Consider the following 17752-nt stretch of genomic DNA (forward strand, 5'->3'; position numbering starts at 1 on the left):
TCTCCCTTCCCTTCCTCCTGTTTCTCTTCCCTTCCTCCTGTCTCCCTTCCCTTCCTCCCATCTCTCTTCCCTTCCTCTTATCTTCCTTTCTCTCTATCTTTTCTTCTCCCATTCCAGGGGGGCTTCAATTATCATCTACATGCCAGACTCCTACATCTGTATCTTCACCTGCAGACTTTTCCTTGACCTGGAAAACCCTTTCTCCAACTAACTCCTGGCACCTAGCCCAGGGTATCCCATCAGCCTCTCACCCTCAGCACGTTCTGAACTGAACTCATCATTGTCTGTTCAAAACTTTCCCCTTCCCTGACTTTTCCTTGTCTCCTTTGCTGGAATTGCCAGTCTTTCCATCTCAAGGCTCGAGGCATCTTGGGCTCTTTCCTCTGTCTTACTCCTCAAGTAAAATCCAGTGCCTAGTCTGCCACCCTCCCCATTCAGGTTACTGAGGAAAAAATAGTATTCCTTTTAAAAAAACAAAACATGGAAGAAGGGTTTCAATACTAAAACAAAGAAGAAGAAGGATCTAAAGGAATGAGTGGGAATCCATGACCCCTGTAAAGGAGGCTGGGGGCTAGAAGCACTTGATGCAGAAGAGAAAGACCAGGGTAACCCAAGTAACAGACAGATGTGCACTGTGAGCAGGGAGCAGCTCCTTGTCCATCATCCAGTGAGGGTCAGAGGAGGAGTAAATAAATCATGGTTGCTGGCACCCTCTCTTCAGGATATAAGAACAGTTTTGTCAGCCTGACCACAACACCAGAAAGGTCAGCTGTCTCCCAGAGAGTGAGAGGGGCTGTAACCAGGAGACAAAAGCTCCCCAAGAACCATCAAATCCGATGGCTCATCTCCTTCTCTGGCCTTGTATCCCAGGCTCATGGCCCAGTGCCTGGCACACAATGAGGGTTCAACTGTATTTTAAAATTCAATTTTATTTTCATCTCCTATTTCTCTGCCTCCCATCTCCTGCTCCCTCCTTCACTGAGAAAGCAAGAAAAGTCAAACCCATGACAAAATGAATAGTTGAGAAAAATTAACCCCCACGTTGGCCACGTCCCCAAAAAAATGCCTCCAAATTCTGCATCTTATCTTAACTCTCTCACATCCTATCAGGAGGCGGGGAACACGCTCATTACTAATCTCTAGTTGTGATTGGTCCTTGTATGGATCAGAGTAGTAGGGGTTTAACTGCTGATTAAATGATTGATTTCTATTTATTGATCAATAGATTCTATCCACTTGGACAAAAATGTTACCAACCGAAAGGATCCAGATGTCTTTGCAAAGACTTCTGAAGGCTGGGATTCAAAGGCAGTAAGAGTATAGGTGCTACGGGGTGGCTAGGCGGCACAGTGAATAAAGCACCAGCCTTGGACTTGGGAGGATCTGAGTTCAAATCCGGCCTCAGACACTTAAACACAAAACTAGCAGTGTGACCTTGGGCAAGTCATTTAACCCCAATCGCCCTACCTTCTCCCCTCCAAAACAACAGCAAGAGCATAGGTGGTGCCAGTCAGCAAGCATATATTGCCAAGGCTGAGAGGAGCCTGACCTAACTCTGTGCCTCCAGCGGCTCATAGCATAGCGCTCAGCAAATAGTAAACTTTAATTAAGTCACAACAACAAGCATTTATTGAGCATCTATAAATGTCGGGCACTGTGCTGAGTGCTGGGGATGCAAGAAACGGAAGCAAAGGAGGATGTTTACTCTCAAGAGACTCCCAGCCTAATGAGGGAGATGACATGCAAACCAACATGCACGAGCTGGGCATAGATGAAGTGGACTGGAGATAAGCCTGGGCGGGGAGACACTGTTATTGAGAAGGAAAGGCTTCTCGCAGAAGGTTGAGACTCAGAGGAAGCCAGAGAGGCTAGGAGGCAGAGCTGAAACAAGAGAGAGTTCCAGACGATTGAATTAGCCAACGACAATGCCTGGAGTTGGGAGGTGGTGTGTCAAGTCCCTGGCTGCCTGTTGTATTTGGTATTTCCTTCCCTGTACACAGGTGACTGAACTGGGATCCTGAGATGATGTTTCAAGGCAAGACACTTCATGAGTTTCAGAACTCCTGGATCTGGGTGCTTATTTCCCAGTAGGAGATGAGTCCTATAGTCATTCTCAGGGGGAAGATGACCATGAATGTAGCAGGATAAGCCATGCCTTGGATGGCCAAGAGATGTGGAAATGCAGTAAGTCACTTAAACACTGCAAAGCTGAAGTGAAGAGAACACACGATTTCACTCTGTTTGTTACCTCTCAATTGTTTGGGGGGGGAGCAGGGAACACTGGCTCAGTGAAGCAAAATACAACCTTAGCAGCTTCCTTCCAACAAGGTATCTCCCATGCATTCGTCAAGAACAAACAAAAAGTCAGCATCTATTAAGTGCCCCCCACTTTTCAGGCAAAGATTCTTTGATCGATGCAACAACAGAGAAAAATTTTTTCAAGAAGCACTATTATATAATAATAAAGGTGTTGGCCAATGCTGTAGGAGGGGTTCAGTGAGGAGCCCAAATGGAAGGAGGATCCCAGGGGAATGGAAAGGTCCTCCAGATGCTCATGTCTGTGGATGCCATAGAGCTGGCTGTGCCAAGTCCCAGAATACTCCAGAGACACCAGATGAGAATCACAAGCGCCCAAAAGTTCCAGCACCCTGGCCAAGCACACAGAAGCAGCCAGTGGAGGCAGGAGGCCCATTTTCCAGACCGCAAGGTGGGTCTCTCAGAACTAGATGTCCAGTAAGCTGGGCCCACCACTGAATAAGATGGGGCCCATGATATCCTACTCTTATAACTCAAAGGACCTTAAGAGCCACTTCATTTCACAGAGGAGGAGACTAAGGCATAGAGAGTCAGGTAACTAGGAGGAAAGAGACGGGGGCCAAGGTCAAACCAAGGTACTCAGAGCTCTTCCCACCACACACCATGCCACCACGGCCTCTCATGCAGCTCTGAATACCCTCAAGCTCCCCGAAACAAAAGCCAATCTTGTTAACATTATGGAACACCACAGGCTCTGAGGAGCCAAAAGGGCCTATATGACAATAAAGGGACATATGGCGGATGTAACTAGGTTTTACCATTACCAGTGACAATGTGGCCTGGTAGATATTAGATTTGGAGTCAGAAACACTTGGGCGTACTGGGCTCTGAGCTGAGAGGGTTTGCATGAGGCCGCTTGATAGGGTGTACCCTTGAGAGGGTAGATCCTAGTAATCCGGAGCAATGACCAGAGACCACTGTGCCAATTTGATCTTGAGCCAAGCATGGTCTGAACTCTGCCCCTTTTGGAAAGAAGTGCCTGGGGAGGCCCATAAACCCCAAAGCAGAACATGGTTGTGAATGCCAGACCCTTCATGGCACAGTAGAATGGAGAGGCATTGGGGCTGGATTTAGAGTTCAATGATTGGTTCTAATGTTGAGTTTCCCTGTGGTAACAAACACTCGAGCCTGTAAGGAGGTGGTGGGAGGGTTGGCTCCTTTCTGTTCTGAGAGTCTGATACAAGTGGTCGAGGGGACTTCTCTAGAAAGAAAGCTGGCAGATACTCACCGAAGGGTCTGTAGCTGGCTCTTGGAATGGCAGAGGCCCTCACAGAGCGATCTCACCCCCAGGTCTCCCAGGTCATTTAGACTAAGGTCCAGTTCAATCAGGCTCTGGCTGTTGCTGAGGACCAAGGACAGATTCTGACAGGCAGCAGGCGTCAGGTGACAGATCTTTAACCTAAAAGAAGTCCCTGCAAGTTTGACCGCCAGCTTCCCAGTATGGTCCTTCCCTTCTCCCTTCACCAGCCATCTTCTCACCCTCTGTCCCTCTGTCCTTGCATCCTGCAGGTTGGGAAGTTGCTATCCATCCTACTTGGACCTATCCCTCTTAGTCCTGGAACCCTCACCAGGAAGGCTGAGACCTGACTCTGTGATCATGTCACCTCCAGCTCTCTCTCTCCTCCTCTTCCATTCCTCCTTCCTTCCCAGAATCATCTGCTCAAGTCCCTCCTCTGGACAGAAGTCTTTGCCAACTTCTAATTGTCTCTTGAATAAGGTTCAGACTCTTTTGCTTGACTTTCAAGGCCCTCCCCCAGTGGGTAACCCTTTCACTTATTTCTGTTCCTTCTGTACATCTTATGTTCCAGCTGCCTTACATTGTCCTGCAACGCCCCCTGCTTTCTGCTGCCTCCAGGGTTTGGTTTAGTGTCTCCTGTGGGTTTGGAATGTCTTTTCACCCCATCTTCCCCTTTGAGTCCTTAGCCCTGTGCAGCATGGCCAGATATAGAGAGTTCAGATAATCTATTTAGCTCTGGAAAGAACCTTGGTGATCATCTATTCCAGCCTCTTCATCTTATAGGCAAGGGAGCTGAGGGCCAGATGTCCAGAGCCACACAAGGCCAGCCTCTGAACTCAGACTCCAAATCCAGGGCCTCTCACACTGAGTTTTGCCACTTCTTCACTCCCAAGTCCCTTCCCCTCTCTGGGTCTCACTTTCCTCATTTGCAAAATGATCAGACTCAATGACCCATAAAACTATGTGAACAAATCAGGAAAACTGAGAGAGTAGAGGACTCTGATGCAGGGACAGTCAGGGAAGGCTTCCTGAAGGAGACAGCCCTTGAGCTGAGCTTTGAAGTCAAAAGAGGATCTGGAAAGCCAGAGAGAAGGAAACAGTGCCTTCCAAGGCATGTATACAGATGTGGGGCAGGAGATGGAATGGAAGGAAAGAGGCTTGGGGCCAGGGAAAGGGCACTGGATTTGGGAGTGGAGACCCTGGGTCTGAGTCCCAGATCTTCTGTTATTATCTTGGTCTGGTTATTTCCCATTCCTGGGTATTTGAGGTCCCTGCCAGTTCCCAGGCTGTGGTCTGTGACTGATCACAGACCTGGGGCCTCGAGGAGACAAGTTGGACTGGAATGTGGAATTGCTGGAAACGTGGGGGAACTCAGTGTCAGAGCCCTTCAAAACCAGGAGGAGAGTTTTCATTTCATCCCACATACAGTAGAGGGTTACTCAAGATTCTAGAGTAGGGGAGTGATGTAGGTAACCCTGTGCCTTAGGGAGATTATTTTAGTAGCAGGGTAGAGGTTGGGTAGGAGAGGGGAATGTCTTGGAGTGAGAGATTAAGGAGGATCAGAATATAAAGTCTATAAAGAAAACTTGAGATTCTGGAGTTTGGGAATCTAAACATGAGTTTATGTTCTGTCTCCCTGACCTTGTATTACATAGGTAAATAGAAAATAAACACAGGGTAATTTGGGGGAAAAGGCTCCCACATCTAGAAAAGCTTGCATAGAAAGAAAGTGATGCTTGAACTGAGTTCACAAGAACAGTTGAAACTGTAAGGGGTGGACGTTAGGAGGGAGGGAGACCATTCTAAGCATGGAGACAAAAGCATGAAGGTGGGAAATGGAGAGTTCTGTTTGAAGAAAAGGAAGACGGCCAGTTTACCTGGACCATAGAATATTTGGATGGGAGTAATGTTCAAAAGAGAGGAAAGGTAGGTGGGGCCAGGCTGGGCTTCTTGCTTAGGTCCAGGAACCAAGAAGTAATAGGGAGCCAGTGGAGTTGGTTGAGAGAAGAGTAATGTGGCCTGACCCCCACTGAAGGAGAAATTGCTTTGGCAGCTTGCCAGGTGTATTCAAGATGGGGGTGGTTTTTTAGGTATGATCTCAACAGGATGCCCTCAGAGTTCCTCCTGCCTCTCCAAGATTGTGACTCTGTGATTCACCTCAGAGGTCAGCAAGACCTAGGTCCTGAGTATTCTAGGAAAAGGGAAGGATGCATAATAGGGGCAAGGATTAGGGAGGGAATCCAAGGGCAACACATAAGGAAAGTGCCACCCAGTGAGGTTCATTGAGCTGCCCAGGGTCAGTGCAGGAGCTAATGACCAAGGTAGCACAATCCTAGTAGAAAAGAAAGCCCTAGCTGTTACAAAAAGCCAACTGTGGCTAAGCATCCTTCAGAATCACACAGGGTCAGGATGTTGGAGCCAGAGCAGCCCTTAGTGATCGCCAGGATCAGCTGCCTTCCATTACAGTGAAGCTGAGGCCCAGGAAAGCAGCAGATCACCAGGGCAGGGCCAGAGCAGGGCCCTGAGCTCCCAGGGCTCTGGACCCCAAAGCCAGCACTTTTCCACTTCACCATAACCTCCTCTAAGAAGGCTGCTTCTGTAGCATTTCAAGGTTTACACAACCCTTTCCTCCCAGCACCTCTATGTAGGGCAGTCATGCAGTCTCTCAATTGTAGAGAAAAGGAGACTGAGGCTCAGACAGGTGGAGTGTTCTGGCTCAGTGCTTCCCAGCTAGTGAGTGTCCAATAGTTCATGTTGCTAGAGGGCTCTAAGGTCTGCACAATTACCTCCGTCATCTCAGCAGATCGTCAGAACAACCTGGGGGGCAGGTGTTACTATAATCTTTGTATTACAGATGAGGAAACTAAGGAGTAAAGGGTAAGTGATTTGCCCAGTGATGTACAGCTAGTAGGTGCCTGTGGTAGGATTGGAGCTCAGGTCCTGCTGACTCCAAGCCCCAAGCTCCATCTGCTGCACTAAGCTGCTTAGGTCAGTAAACGCTTGTGTCTTGGCTATCTGCCATCCCTGGCACCCCCACTGGGGAAACCCTTCCTGGATGGGAGCCTGACTGGACTTACCACAGTGTCTGCAGCTTACAAGCAGGATGGCTCAGCCCAGGACACAGGTGTTGCAGCCCCAAATCCCCCAGGGCATTGCCTGTCAGATCCAGCTCTGTCAAGTGGTGGCTGGTGGTCAGCACCTTGGAGAGTTCCTGACACGCTGCCTCATCCACCTGACAGCGCCTTAACCTGGCGAGGAGAGAGGCATTGAGGAGCCAAGAAAGGGAAGTGGAAGGGGCATCTGCTACCACCCCCCTGGCCCCTTGGGAGAGACTTACTGCAGCATCTGGAGGCGGCACTTAGGGTGCTGGAGGCCCTCACACAGCAGCTTCACTCCTGCGGCGCCCAGCGTGTTCCTGCTCAGGTCCAGCCGGGTTAAATTCTGATTCGTCATGAGAGCCAATGAGATGTCTTGGCAGGCAGCACTAGAAATTCGACATCGCTTCAGCCTGGAAGAGGAAAGGTGATGGGAAGGAGCGGGGAAAGGGAGGCGGGGCGGGGGTGGAGCGAGAGGAGGGGGGGTGGAGGGAAGGGGGTGGAGCAAGCGGAGGGAGTGCAGAAGAAACCATGTCAGCATCCTTCACTGGCTCTTGCTCTCAGAGGATCATAAGCTCTGGGAGGGAGACAGTACCTCTGAGGCCATTTACTCTACCCTCTCCTTCCTTGAAGGAGTCCCTTAAACAACAAAGAATCTCAGAGCTAGGATCCTCTCCAACCTCCCATCCAGTGTAGACATCTACACTAGAGTAGAAAACTCAGAAGTAGCAGAACCATAAATGCAAAGCAGGCATCTGAAGCAGGCACCACCCAGGGCTGTAACCCTGGGCATATTTGCCTTAATCTCCACAAGCTTTTGTTAATTACCTACTGTATGCAGGTCACTCAGTATTCAAAATCAACTACAGGGCTCCAATGGGTGCATGCATAAGTAAGAGACCAAATCTGTAGTGTCATTGACTTAGGGAACTTCCAGATGAAGAAACTTCCTCTGCTAAAGCATGTCAACACCTTTCTGTAAATGAAAGTCTTAAAATCTTAAAGAATTTTCCCAGAGAGGCTAAGTAGCTTGACCAGGAGGACACAGCCAGTGTAATAGCTAGGATTACAGACCACTTTACATACGTGATTTTATCTGATCATCACAACCCTGGGAGGTAGGTGCTATTATTATCTCTGTTTTACAGGTGAGGAAACTGAGGCAGACAGACACTGGCCTGTCTTGACTGACTTGCTAAGGCAAGTTTTGAACTCAGATCTCCCCCACTCCAAATTCAACATTAGCCATTTCACTATCTCATTGCCTCTGCTAGCAGTGCATGTCAGAGGTGGAGTTGATACTCCCCTGACCCTTCCTGGCTCCATGGCCAGCTGTCTCTCCACTATACACTATATTGCACCTTGACCCCAGCATAGTGGCACCATTTTGATGCTCTTTGAGTACAAAGGACAGCAACCAACCAACTGCTTCAATGTAAGTGAGAAAAGTAAACACAAGTAATCTGAGGGCAGAAAGAGCAGGACTGACTGGAAGAATGGACAAAGGCTTCACACAGGAGGAAGATAAGCATTCTGAGAGACAGGGGTGAAGTGTGAGTGCATTGCAGAATGGGGAAAGGCATCAAGTCTGAGGTTGAAAGTCAAGTTTAGGGAATGTTTCATAGGCCAAAGAGGCTGGAACACAGAGTGGATGAGAGTGAGTAATGAAAAATTGTAGGGGGCGATGTGGAGGGTTAGCTCTGAGGGGTTTGCCATGGGTGCAAATCCAGACCAAGTTCCCCTGGAGCCTTGTTCCCACCCACCTGGGCCCAGCATATCTCAGAAGGCTGACTCAACCCCCCCCCCCCCATCTTCCCTCCGTGCAAGGGAGGCTTGGAACATTCTGGCTGTTCCTGGAACCCTGGATGCTTGAGAGATACAAAGTAGTGCCACATGAGATAAGAAAGCAGGGAAGCATCCCACGGGGAGTAGCTTCCTGCAAAGTTGCACATTAGATACCTCATGTAGCAAACTACATGAAGTTTCCCATGAGAAAGTATGATGTAAGTGCTTCAGCTACAGTATATAAACCCTAACTTTCAGATGCTTATTTGGGATTTGATTAGCATCCATACAATAAACGTATGTATGCCTTAAATCTCCTCCTGGCCCATGATTATTCATTCCATGCTCTCCTGTTTTGGTTGGTGCTGCAAAGGTGCAGGCATCAAGAAATAAGTTGGTTAAGGAAGGATGGGCAGGGTCCTAAGGGTCTGATTTAACCCCTTTGAGTTTGTATTGTATTCCAGTGGCTACTGAGCAGTCAAGTGACATGCTCAGACCTGTGCCTTGGAAGAATTATTTTGGATGCCATGTGGAGGATGGATGGGAGAAGAGAGAGTCTGGAAGTAAGCCTTAAGTAGTTGTCTGGGTGAAAAGTGATGAGTGCCTGAAGTAGGGTAGCCTGAGAGTGGAAAGAAGTGGGCAGATAGCTACTCTCACCTTGAAGTCCCCTTCAGATGTCAGTAACTCAAATTAGACACATTTTCCAGAAGCAGAAACTGAGAATCACAGAGAAGAAGTGAATGGCCAAACATTCAAGTGGATTTGGCTTTTTCAAGGTCACATGGCTTTGTCCCAGTGGAAGGTGACTCTCAAAGTCTCCTCACTGCCATGGTATCATCATTCTTTCCATCATCCCATGCTATTTTCTTTCTGCCACAACTAAGGGTATATTGTTAGACTGTAGCAAAGACTTGGATCCTGGGGCTCCTCTAGAGTTAGTCCATTTGGCCCTAAGTAGAGCTGATTTATGCCTAACAGATAGGAAATGGGGTAACTCCCCTTGAATGTTCTGGAAGCAATGGGCTCATGGGGCACCATCTTTCTTCCACAACTTCTTTGTCATCCTGCTAGCCACACACTCTTGTGTGTGATGCAGCTGTTCATCTACTTACTGCTTGGTTACATTTGAAATCTTAAGGTTGCTTCTGGCTCTCTCCCCTTTCTTATCTCTCAGATCCAGGCTACTGTTTCCACCCCTGACAGATATTGTATATGTATCCCATGGCCACCACCATAATGTGGTTCCTCTTTACCAAATGCCCTGACAGCAGCCTCTCAAAAGGACTTTCACCTCTACTCTTTCTCAACCCATTTTTAAGTCTTGTATCTCCTCAAATACCTTCCATGGCTCCTTATTACTTACTGCCAAACTACAAGCTTCTCTGCATTTAGTATTAGTTTAACTTCAGTTAGATTTGTCCCCTTCCTGTCTGTTTAATTCCATTCAGACCAGATAACTCGATATTCCCCAGGTATGCCCTCCATTATTCTGTTACTCACATTGTTCCCCAAGCCTGGAGTGCCCTCCCTTTTCCCTCTTCAGCTTTTGAATTACTTCCCATCTTTTAAAGAAAGAACACAAAGACCACTTCCTCTCTCTTCTGTATCATCTCAGACAATGATTTTCCCTACTCAGGTCCAGCCTCCTAGGAGGACCTATGGGATGGATTTTCCATGAATTATTAAGGAAGAGTGGCCCCTCTGGACGTGCCTTATCCCCCACTAGCCTGGGGTGGGGAGGGTGGGAAGGTCTTATCTATCTTGTTTCTCTCCCTGGACCAAGAAGAGAAGGGATCACCCTCCACTGGGGCCTAATAAAAGTTGCTTGAACTTAATTGGCACTTAATTGAAATGGTGAAGAACAGACTCCAAGCCAAAAGGGGCTTCAGAGGTTATTTAGCTCAATCTTGAAATGAACAGGAATCCCACTGATAACACTGGGAGCAAAGGGATCCAGCGTCAGCATGTATAGCGGTGGGGATGGAGCCCTCCCCACCTCCTGAGGCAGCCCAGGGTGCTGCTGGACAGCTCTCACCTCTTACTGCTCCTCGACTCTTTCTTTTGAACCAGAATCTATTTCTCCTTAGTTTGTCTTCCATTTGTATTCTGATGCCTTCTCCTTCACTACCCCCTCTCTCCCTGACCTCCTTCAGATATTCCAAGACATGCTCATGTCCACTCCAGACCTGTGATGTAGGGTGGTTTTGCCTGACTTTAGGAAGGTTAGACTGCTTCCCCAACTGAAGGTCTACAGAGCTATGGTGCTGACCTCATTGCTGGATGCCTGTGAATTCTGGACAGCCGATCAGCACCACACCAGGAAACCGAATCCCTTTCTTTTAAATTGTCTTGGGAAGATTCTGAAGATCACCTGGAAAGACTGAACACTGAGGTCCTTTCTCAAGATGAATAGCCAAATATTCAAACTACTTCAGAGAGCACGACTCCAATGGGCTGTTTATGTTGTTCAAATGCCAAATATATGCTTTCCTAAAAGAGTGTTTTATGGAGAACTTACACAAGGCAAGTGCTCACACTGAGGTCAGAAGAAGTGATACAAGAACACTCTCAAGGTCTCTCTGAAGAACTTTGGAATCATGGAAACATGGGAGCCGCTGGCACAGGCCTGCTGAGCATGGCATACCTGTGTCAAAGAAGGCTCTATGCTCTATGAGCAAAGCAGAATCACAGTAGCACAAAGGTAACATGAGATGTGCAAATCTGGAGATATCTCCACCCAAAGTGTTCAGAAGGACTATTTGTGCCTGACCTGTGCCCTTCCAGAGATGGAAGGGACGTCAGAAAGCATACAATCTCACACCATCATTCACAAAGGAGGAAGCCAATGGTCAGTGATCGACCCATGGCCACCCAAGAAGACAGTGGCAGAATAGGTACTAGAAGCTGGGGCCTTGGCTTTTTTCTTCCTGCTTACACACTCTTAGGGTTTAGACCTCTCCCCCCTTCACTATGAATACTGTTCAATTCTGAGCACCCTCAGTTTCTCTGCCCTCTCCATCTCTCACATGATATTGATCTGGACAGCCCTAAGAAAAGGAACTTATCCATCCTTACCGAAGGTTCTGGAGTTGACAGTTGGGATGTCTGAGCCCCTGGCACAGCAGCTTCGCTCCTCGGTTCCCCAAGGCATTTCGGTACAGAACCAGCTCTATGAGATTCCGATTGGTGCTGAGGGAAGCAGCAAGATGTTCACAGTAGGCCTCCGGGAGGACATTCCTCTCTGACCTACAGGAAGAAGAGACAGACCTAGGAGGGAAGGTGCAGGCACAGGAGAAGAGCTTGGGTCATGTAGACCATGCTGTCTGGAGAGGCAGGGAGTTTGCCACCAAGGGAGGTCATCAGATGGAACTGAGAGGACCCATTTGTTGGTGCTGATTTAGCTAGGATGTCTATTCAGGGGAGGATGGATCAGATGCCTCTGAGGTCCCTTCCAGCTCTGAAAGTCTCTGAAGAAGAGACTCCAGCACTAGGCCTAGCATGGTGTGCTGTACACAGTAAGCACTCAATAAATGCTTGTTGACTGACTGAATCTGGAACGATGTCCCAACACCTCTGTGGTTTAGACAAAGTGAGCACTTCACAAGTGGAATTGTGGAATTGCATTGTATTGAATTATTTTTTATTTTCTGATGCACTGGGGACATGTGCACCAAGTGAGGGATTGAATGAGATGGCCTCCGAGGTCCTGTTTACCTGTGTGAGTCTATGATTCTCAGCTTCCTTAGAAAGGCAACTCATCCTGGGGCAAACCAGGCAATGTCACCAAGTGGCCAAAGGCAGTAAGTCCAAAGTTCCTCAGGACAGGACCATGGACAGCCTCGGACCCAAGGAGAACATGAACCAAGCTCACAGGGAGCTCTAAAACTAATCTCCCTGGGAGAACCTGGGCTGGGGCTTCAGCGACAACTCAGAGTGTAGAGCTAGGAGGACCCTTACAGATCCCTGAACCCAACCTTCTCACAGTCAGTCAACTAGCATTGATTAAATACCTACTCTGTGCCAGGCACAGCACTGAGGCCCAGATAGAAGGGACTTGGTCGAAGGCACTCATTTGCAATCAGCAAAGACTTGACTAAATGCTGCTCCTGATTCTCCAGCCTTTGACCTTAAGCAAGCTGTATGCCCCTCTGAGCCTCAGCTTCCTCACCTGTAAAATGGGGATAATAGCACCCGTCTCCCTGGACCTGAAAGTTCTATGTAAATGTGAGGTACTGTTATTATTATGGGGAATTTATTATTATTACTGTTATTATAGACGGGGAAACAGAGGCTCAGAGAGAGGGACTGACCATGCCAAAGCTCTGGCAGTGCAGAATACCAGAGCTGGAAAGGTTCTTAGAGATCAGGCAGTTTGGTGGTGCCACAGTGCACAGAGCACTGGGCCTGGAGACATGAAGACTTGAGTCCAAATGTAGCCTCAGACAGTAGCTGTGGAACCCTAGGCAAGGCACCTGTTGCTGTTTGCCTCACTTTGCTCCTCTGCAAAATGGAGATGATTGTATCTACCTTGCAGGATTGTTGTAAGGATCAAACAAATTACTAATCATAAATGGCTTAGCATGGTGCAGGACACTTAGTGTTATACTGATGTTAGCTGCTGTTATGCTGATTATTAGAGACCATCTAATCCAACATCCTTGTTTTCTAGAGCAGGAAACTGAGGCCCAGAGTGGTACTGTCTGGAAGAATCAGAACCCAGAAGGAGCAGTGTTAATAGCACCTATTTCTAAGGGCTGCTGTTGAGATCAAATGACATTTTATTTCTATGTAGGTAGATTTATGGATAGACAGCTTCCGTGTGTACAGATAATCACACATATACACATATATTCATGCATTTGTGTGTATACATACATGTGTGTTTATATGTGCACACATCCATACATTACACTGTGTGTTAGATTAAATTAGATATTTATATATGATATATATTATATATGTTAAATTATATATTATACTATATGTTATGCTACAAATGGTGTATTTACATTGTGTGTGAATATTGATTTTCCCCCCAATCCAAGCCTTCTTGATGCAGATTAGGAAAGCCTAGACCAGGGGTGGGGAATCTGTGGCCTTGAGGTCACATGTAGCCCTCTAGGTCCTCAAGTGAGGCCCTTTGACTGTGGAATTTGGATTCCCTTGCTGTCCCAGAGGGCCACATGTGGCAGGCTCCCCACCCCTGGTCTAGATGAAAATCCTAACTCTATCACTTCCTTGCTAGGTGACCTTGGCTCTGTGCCTCACCCTCTCTGGGCTGTGAGCCCAATTCATCTGAGGGCATCTAAGGCTTCATCCAATTCTGGCTGTCTGTGAAGTCCTAGTCCAGGCCCTCCCTCTGATTCGTCATGATAACTTGAGTGTCCAGGCCTCGGTTTCTCCATGTGGACAATGTGGGCATTGCACCAGATGGTGTCTCCACACCGGAAGCTCTGACACTCAGGGAACCTGACCTGGCCATTTTGCAGGTGAGGAAGCACTCACAGCTTCAGAGGCTCATTGTGGGCTTGCTCCTGGCCTCTGTCTTCGCTCTCCGCGTCCTCTTCCCCATAGGCACTGAACCTTGTCCCGCACAGGTGCACCACCAGCGCGCTGTGGCAGTGCCTCACGCAGAAGGACGAGACCACGTGCTCCATCTTGGTGGCCATGTCGTTGACCACGAGCACCTGAAAGTGCCCCAGTGCGGTCTGGATGAAGTCCTCCTCCTGGATTTCATAGAGGTACTCGAAGATCTCCAGTGCGCCCCTCTGCAGCGTGGGGCCGTCGCTCTGCGCCCGGGCCTGGATCCACGCGAGCAGATCCCGCTTGGTCCTCCGGGCCGTCTTCCAGCCGAGCTGCTTCTCCAGCGAGCTCCGTCGCTCTTCGTTGAGAAGGCCAAAAATGAAGCGCACAGTGAGCGCCAGGTGGCTCCTCTCCGACCTGGCGCAGCGGTGGAGAAGCCTCCTCACGTCGGCGGGGGAGGCCCCAGGCTCTCCTTCCAGCACGTAGAACATCGCCGAAAAGAACTCCTGGAAACTCAAGTGGATGAAGCTGTAAAATCGCTCACACTGGACGTCTTTATGGAAGACGTTCATGTTGAGGAAGGCCGAGACATCGTGGGCTTCCAAGCCGTGCCTGTGCAGGTCGGCCTCCTCAAAGAGGATCCGCTGGCCCCAGAGGCCTGCGGCGGCCAGGGAGCAGAGGCCCCTGAGGTTGGGCGCGGGCTGGGCCCGGGGCCGCCCCTGCTTGGGCTGCAACAGGCTCAGCAGGTAGAACGTGTACACAGCCGTGGTGGTCTTGGAGGCCTGGGGGAAGGGCCAGCCGGCCTCCAGCTGCTGCTTGAGGCAGGTGCACACGATCCAGCACATCAGAGGCACGAAGCACATGGTGAAGAGAGGCTCGTTGTCGCGCACCAGGCTGAAGCCCTGGCGCGCCTCCTCCTCGTGGCGGAAAAACTTGTAGAAGTATTCCTGGCGCTGGGCCTCAGAGAAGCCCAGGATTTCCACATGCCGCGGCTGCTCCAGCAGGTGGTGGAGGGTCTCCAGGGTGGTGGGCCTGGTGGTGATCAGCAAGGACAGCTCCGGGAGCAGCTTCCTCCGGAGCAGGCAGCTCAGAAGGGCCTCCACCGGCTTCCTCTCTGCCCACTGGATGCAGCCGCAGTCTCTCGACTCATGGAAGGAAGTCCGCAGCTCATCGAAGCCATCAATGATGAACAGGAGCCTTTCGGGGACTCGGACAATCTCAGAAATGGGCACGTTCCTCTCGGGCCAGCAGACCGAAATCAGATCTTCCATGCTCCTCTCCCGGACCTGGTTCATCTCTCGGCAGTTCACGTAGAAGAGGTAGTCAAAGCGGCTGGAGTACAGGCGCCCCTCGGCCCAGTCCAGCATGACCTTCTGGGCTAGAATGGACTTCCCGATCCCGGCGGCCCCCTGCAGCACAACGGTGTGTGGCGCATCCGGTCGTTCCTCGTCGGGCTCAAACAGGGTCTCGATCTGGATGGGGCTGGCGCGCTGGTCCAGGCACAGGGCGTGCTGCCTTCCCATGGCCAGGAGCTCGTGCTGGGCTCTGGTCAGGGTGGCGTGTTCCTTCACCAGGAGGAGTCGCGTGTACCTCTGGCTGAGGTTCACAAGCTCTCCCAGGCGGGCATTCCTGTCCTCGATAAACCGGTATTTGCGCCTGACGTGCAATCGGTAAGTTTCCTGGGGATCTGGCAGAGAGGTAGAAAGGGATGGTTGGACATTTATTCGACAAGGAGCTATCGTTAATCCAGGGCTGTGATTTCGCTGAGATGGGAAATGCCCAAGTGAGCAAGCTCCCAGTGCCACCGGCAGTGACTTGCCCAGAGTCACACGGACAGTCTGTCAGCAGTGGGACGTTTAGGCAAGTCTCCTGGCTCCAAGCCCCCTCCCTATCCACTGCAGCTTCCTGGCCTTCCTTGTCAATGCCCCCAGAAGAATGGGAGGAGAGTGTGTGGGAGAAGGAAAGGGAAGAAACATTTATATGGCACCTACTATGCGCCAGGCCACCCAAGCTCTTTGCAAGTCCAGTATTAGCTCCTTTGATCCTCACAGCAACCCTGGAGGTAGGTACTATGATTATGCCCATTTTACTGTTGAAGGATCAGCTAGGTGGTGCAGTGGGCAGAGCAAGGGCTTGGAGTTAGAAAGACCTGAGTTCAAATCTGACCTCAGATTACTAGCTGTGTGACCCTGGGCAAGTCACTTCACCCTGTTTGCTCACCTATAAAATGAGCTGGAGAAGAAAATGTCAAACAGCTCCAATATCTTTGCCAAGAAAACCCCAAATGGGGTGACCAAGAGGTAGACATGACTGAAAACAACTGAACAACAATAATTACAATTGAGAAACTGGAGCAAATAAGGGTTAAGGGATTTACTCAAGGTCACACAGCTAGTAAGTAGCTGGAGTAGAATTTGAACTCAGGACTCCAGAGCACTAGATCCACTGTGTCACCTAGCTGTTTAACTTCTGTGACCACCTTTTCCAACCCAAGCCTGAAGAAGAATATTGGAGCTGAGAAATGGTCACCCAGCCTTTGCTTGAAGACCTCCAATAAGAAGGCACTCACCACCTCTAGAAGTGATGGGGTGCTTGGACCCCAATTCCAAGATTGCATTTCTCCCAACCTCAGAACACTACCCCTGACCATTTTCTCCCCATTCCAAGGACACTATGCCTAGTAATAACTCATGAGTGGGCCCCAGTAAGACCAAAAAAAACCGCCTTTCCCCATCACAAGAACAAGCTGACCTCCAAAGAAATTCTCTTGTAAAAACAGGACTATCTTGTAACCAAAGAATTATCATGTATTGATTCCCCAAGTTGTCATGTTCAATCCAGAGGTCAAGCTATAGACACCAACTCTCAAAGCTATCTTGCTACAGAAGTAACAGACCAAAAAGACACCCCCGAGAGACCCCTTTCCCTGGTTTCCACTAGTGAAAGATGTCTGTGACCAAGGTTGTAAGTTATCACCTAATTAGCACATCTGCCAGACAATTCACTACTTTTCCAATATAAACTTCAGCATCATTCCTGTTAGGTTGCAAGTTTCTTAGGCAATGTAAGTTCCTTAAGGAGCTCTGTCTGCTATACTGGTGTTACAATAAACCCTTGTCATTTTGACTTAAAGAATGCTTGAGGGTGGCCAGGTGGTGCAGTGTGTAAGAGCATCGGCCCCAGAGTCGGGATGACCTGGGATCGAATCTGGCGCTGATACTTAGCACCACACCTAGAAATAACTGGCCGTGTAACCTTGAGCAAGTTACTTAACCCTGATTGCTTAAAAAAAAAAAAAAGATGACCCTCCCCTATACTGTGGTCTTGGGGGGGGGGCTCCCTGAATTGCCTCCCCTCAAACCTCAGCAGAAGCAGCCCGTCCCCCTCTCTGGATCTGTAACTGTGGGAAAGTTCTTCCAGAGAGCCAGCCTTAATGGGTCTCTCCTTTTCTCCCCATGGTTCCCCAGGCTGCCCTCAGAGTCTGGACTAGAAGAGTCAGATCTCTCCTCCAAGTACTCAAAGTCAGCTCTACACTTCCTCCTGGATCTTTTCTTCTCCACGGATAATACCCCAGTTTCTTCCATTGCTGGGTCATCATATAAACCCCCACCCTACTTTTTGTGCTTGTGGAGGGGGTTGGTTGAATCCAGTTGTCAGACTTGGCATGAATCCTTACTAAATTCCACCTTATTGGAATAAGCGCAGGGCTTGGTCTGGTAGGTCAAGATCTTGAATCTTGGTATTGTTGTTGTGTGTGTGTGTGTGTGTGTGTGTGTGTGTGTGTGTGTGTGTGTGT

General features: G+C 49.2%; 1 protein-coding gene across 2 annotated transcripts in view; it reads right to left on the reverse strand.

Moving 5' to 3' along the window:
* Positions 1-17752, reverse strand: part of LOC138168136 (NACHT, LRR and PYD domains-containing protein 12-like) — a 29099-nt gene that overhangs the window by 6944 nt on the left and 4403 nt on the right. For both annotated transcript variants that reach the window (XM_069097171.1, XM_069097170.1), the window contains exons 3-7: positions 13939-15643; positions 11509-11679; positions 6891-7061; positions 6631-6801; positions 3545-3715 (exon numbers count right to left, since the gene is read on the reverse strand). In XM_069097171.1, coding sequence (XP_068953272.1) covers positions 3545-3715; positions 6631-6801; positions 6891-7061; positions 11509-11679; positions 13939-15643 — 2389 coding nt within the window. The remainder of the gene's footprint in view (positions 1-3544; positions 3716-6630; positions 6802-6890; positions 7062-11508; positions 11680-13938; positions 15644-17752) is intronic.

The sequence above is a fragment of the Petaurus breviceps genome, unplaced genomic scaffold (assembly GCF_028583685.1).
Source record: "Petaurus breviceps papuanus isolate PSGF00001 unplaced genomic scaffold, PetGlider_PUasm1.0 355, whole genome shotgun sequence".
Taxonomy (NCBI): domain Eukaryota; kingdom Metazoa; phylum Chordata; class Mammalia; order Diprotodontia; family Petauridae; genus Petaurus; species Petaurus breviceps.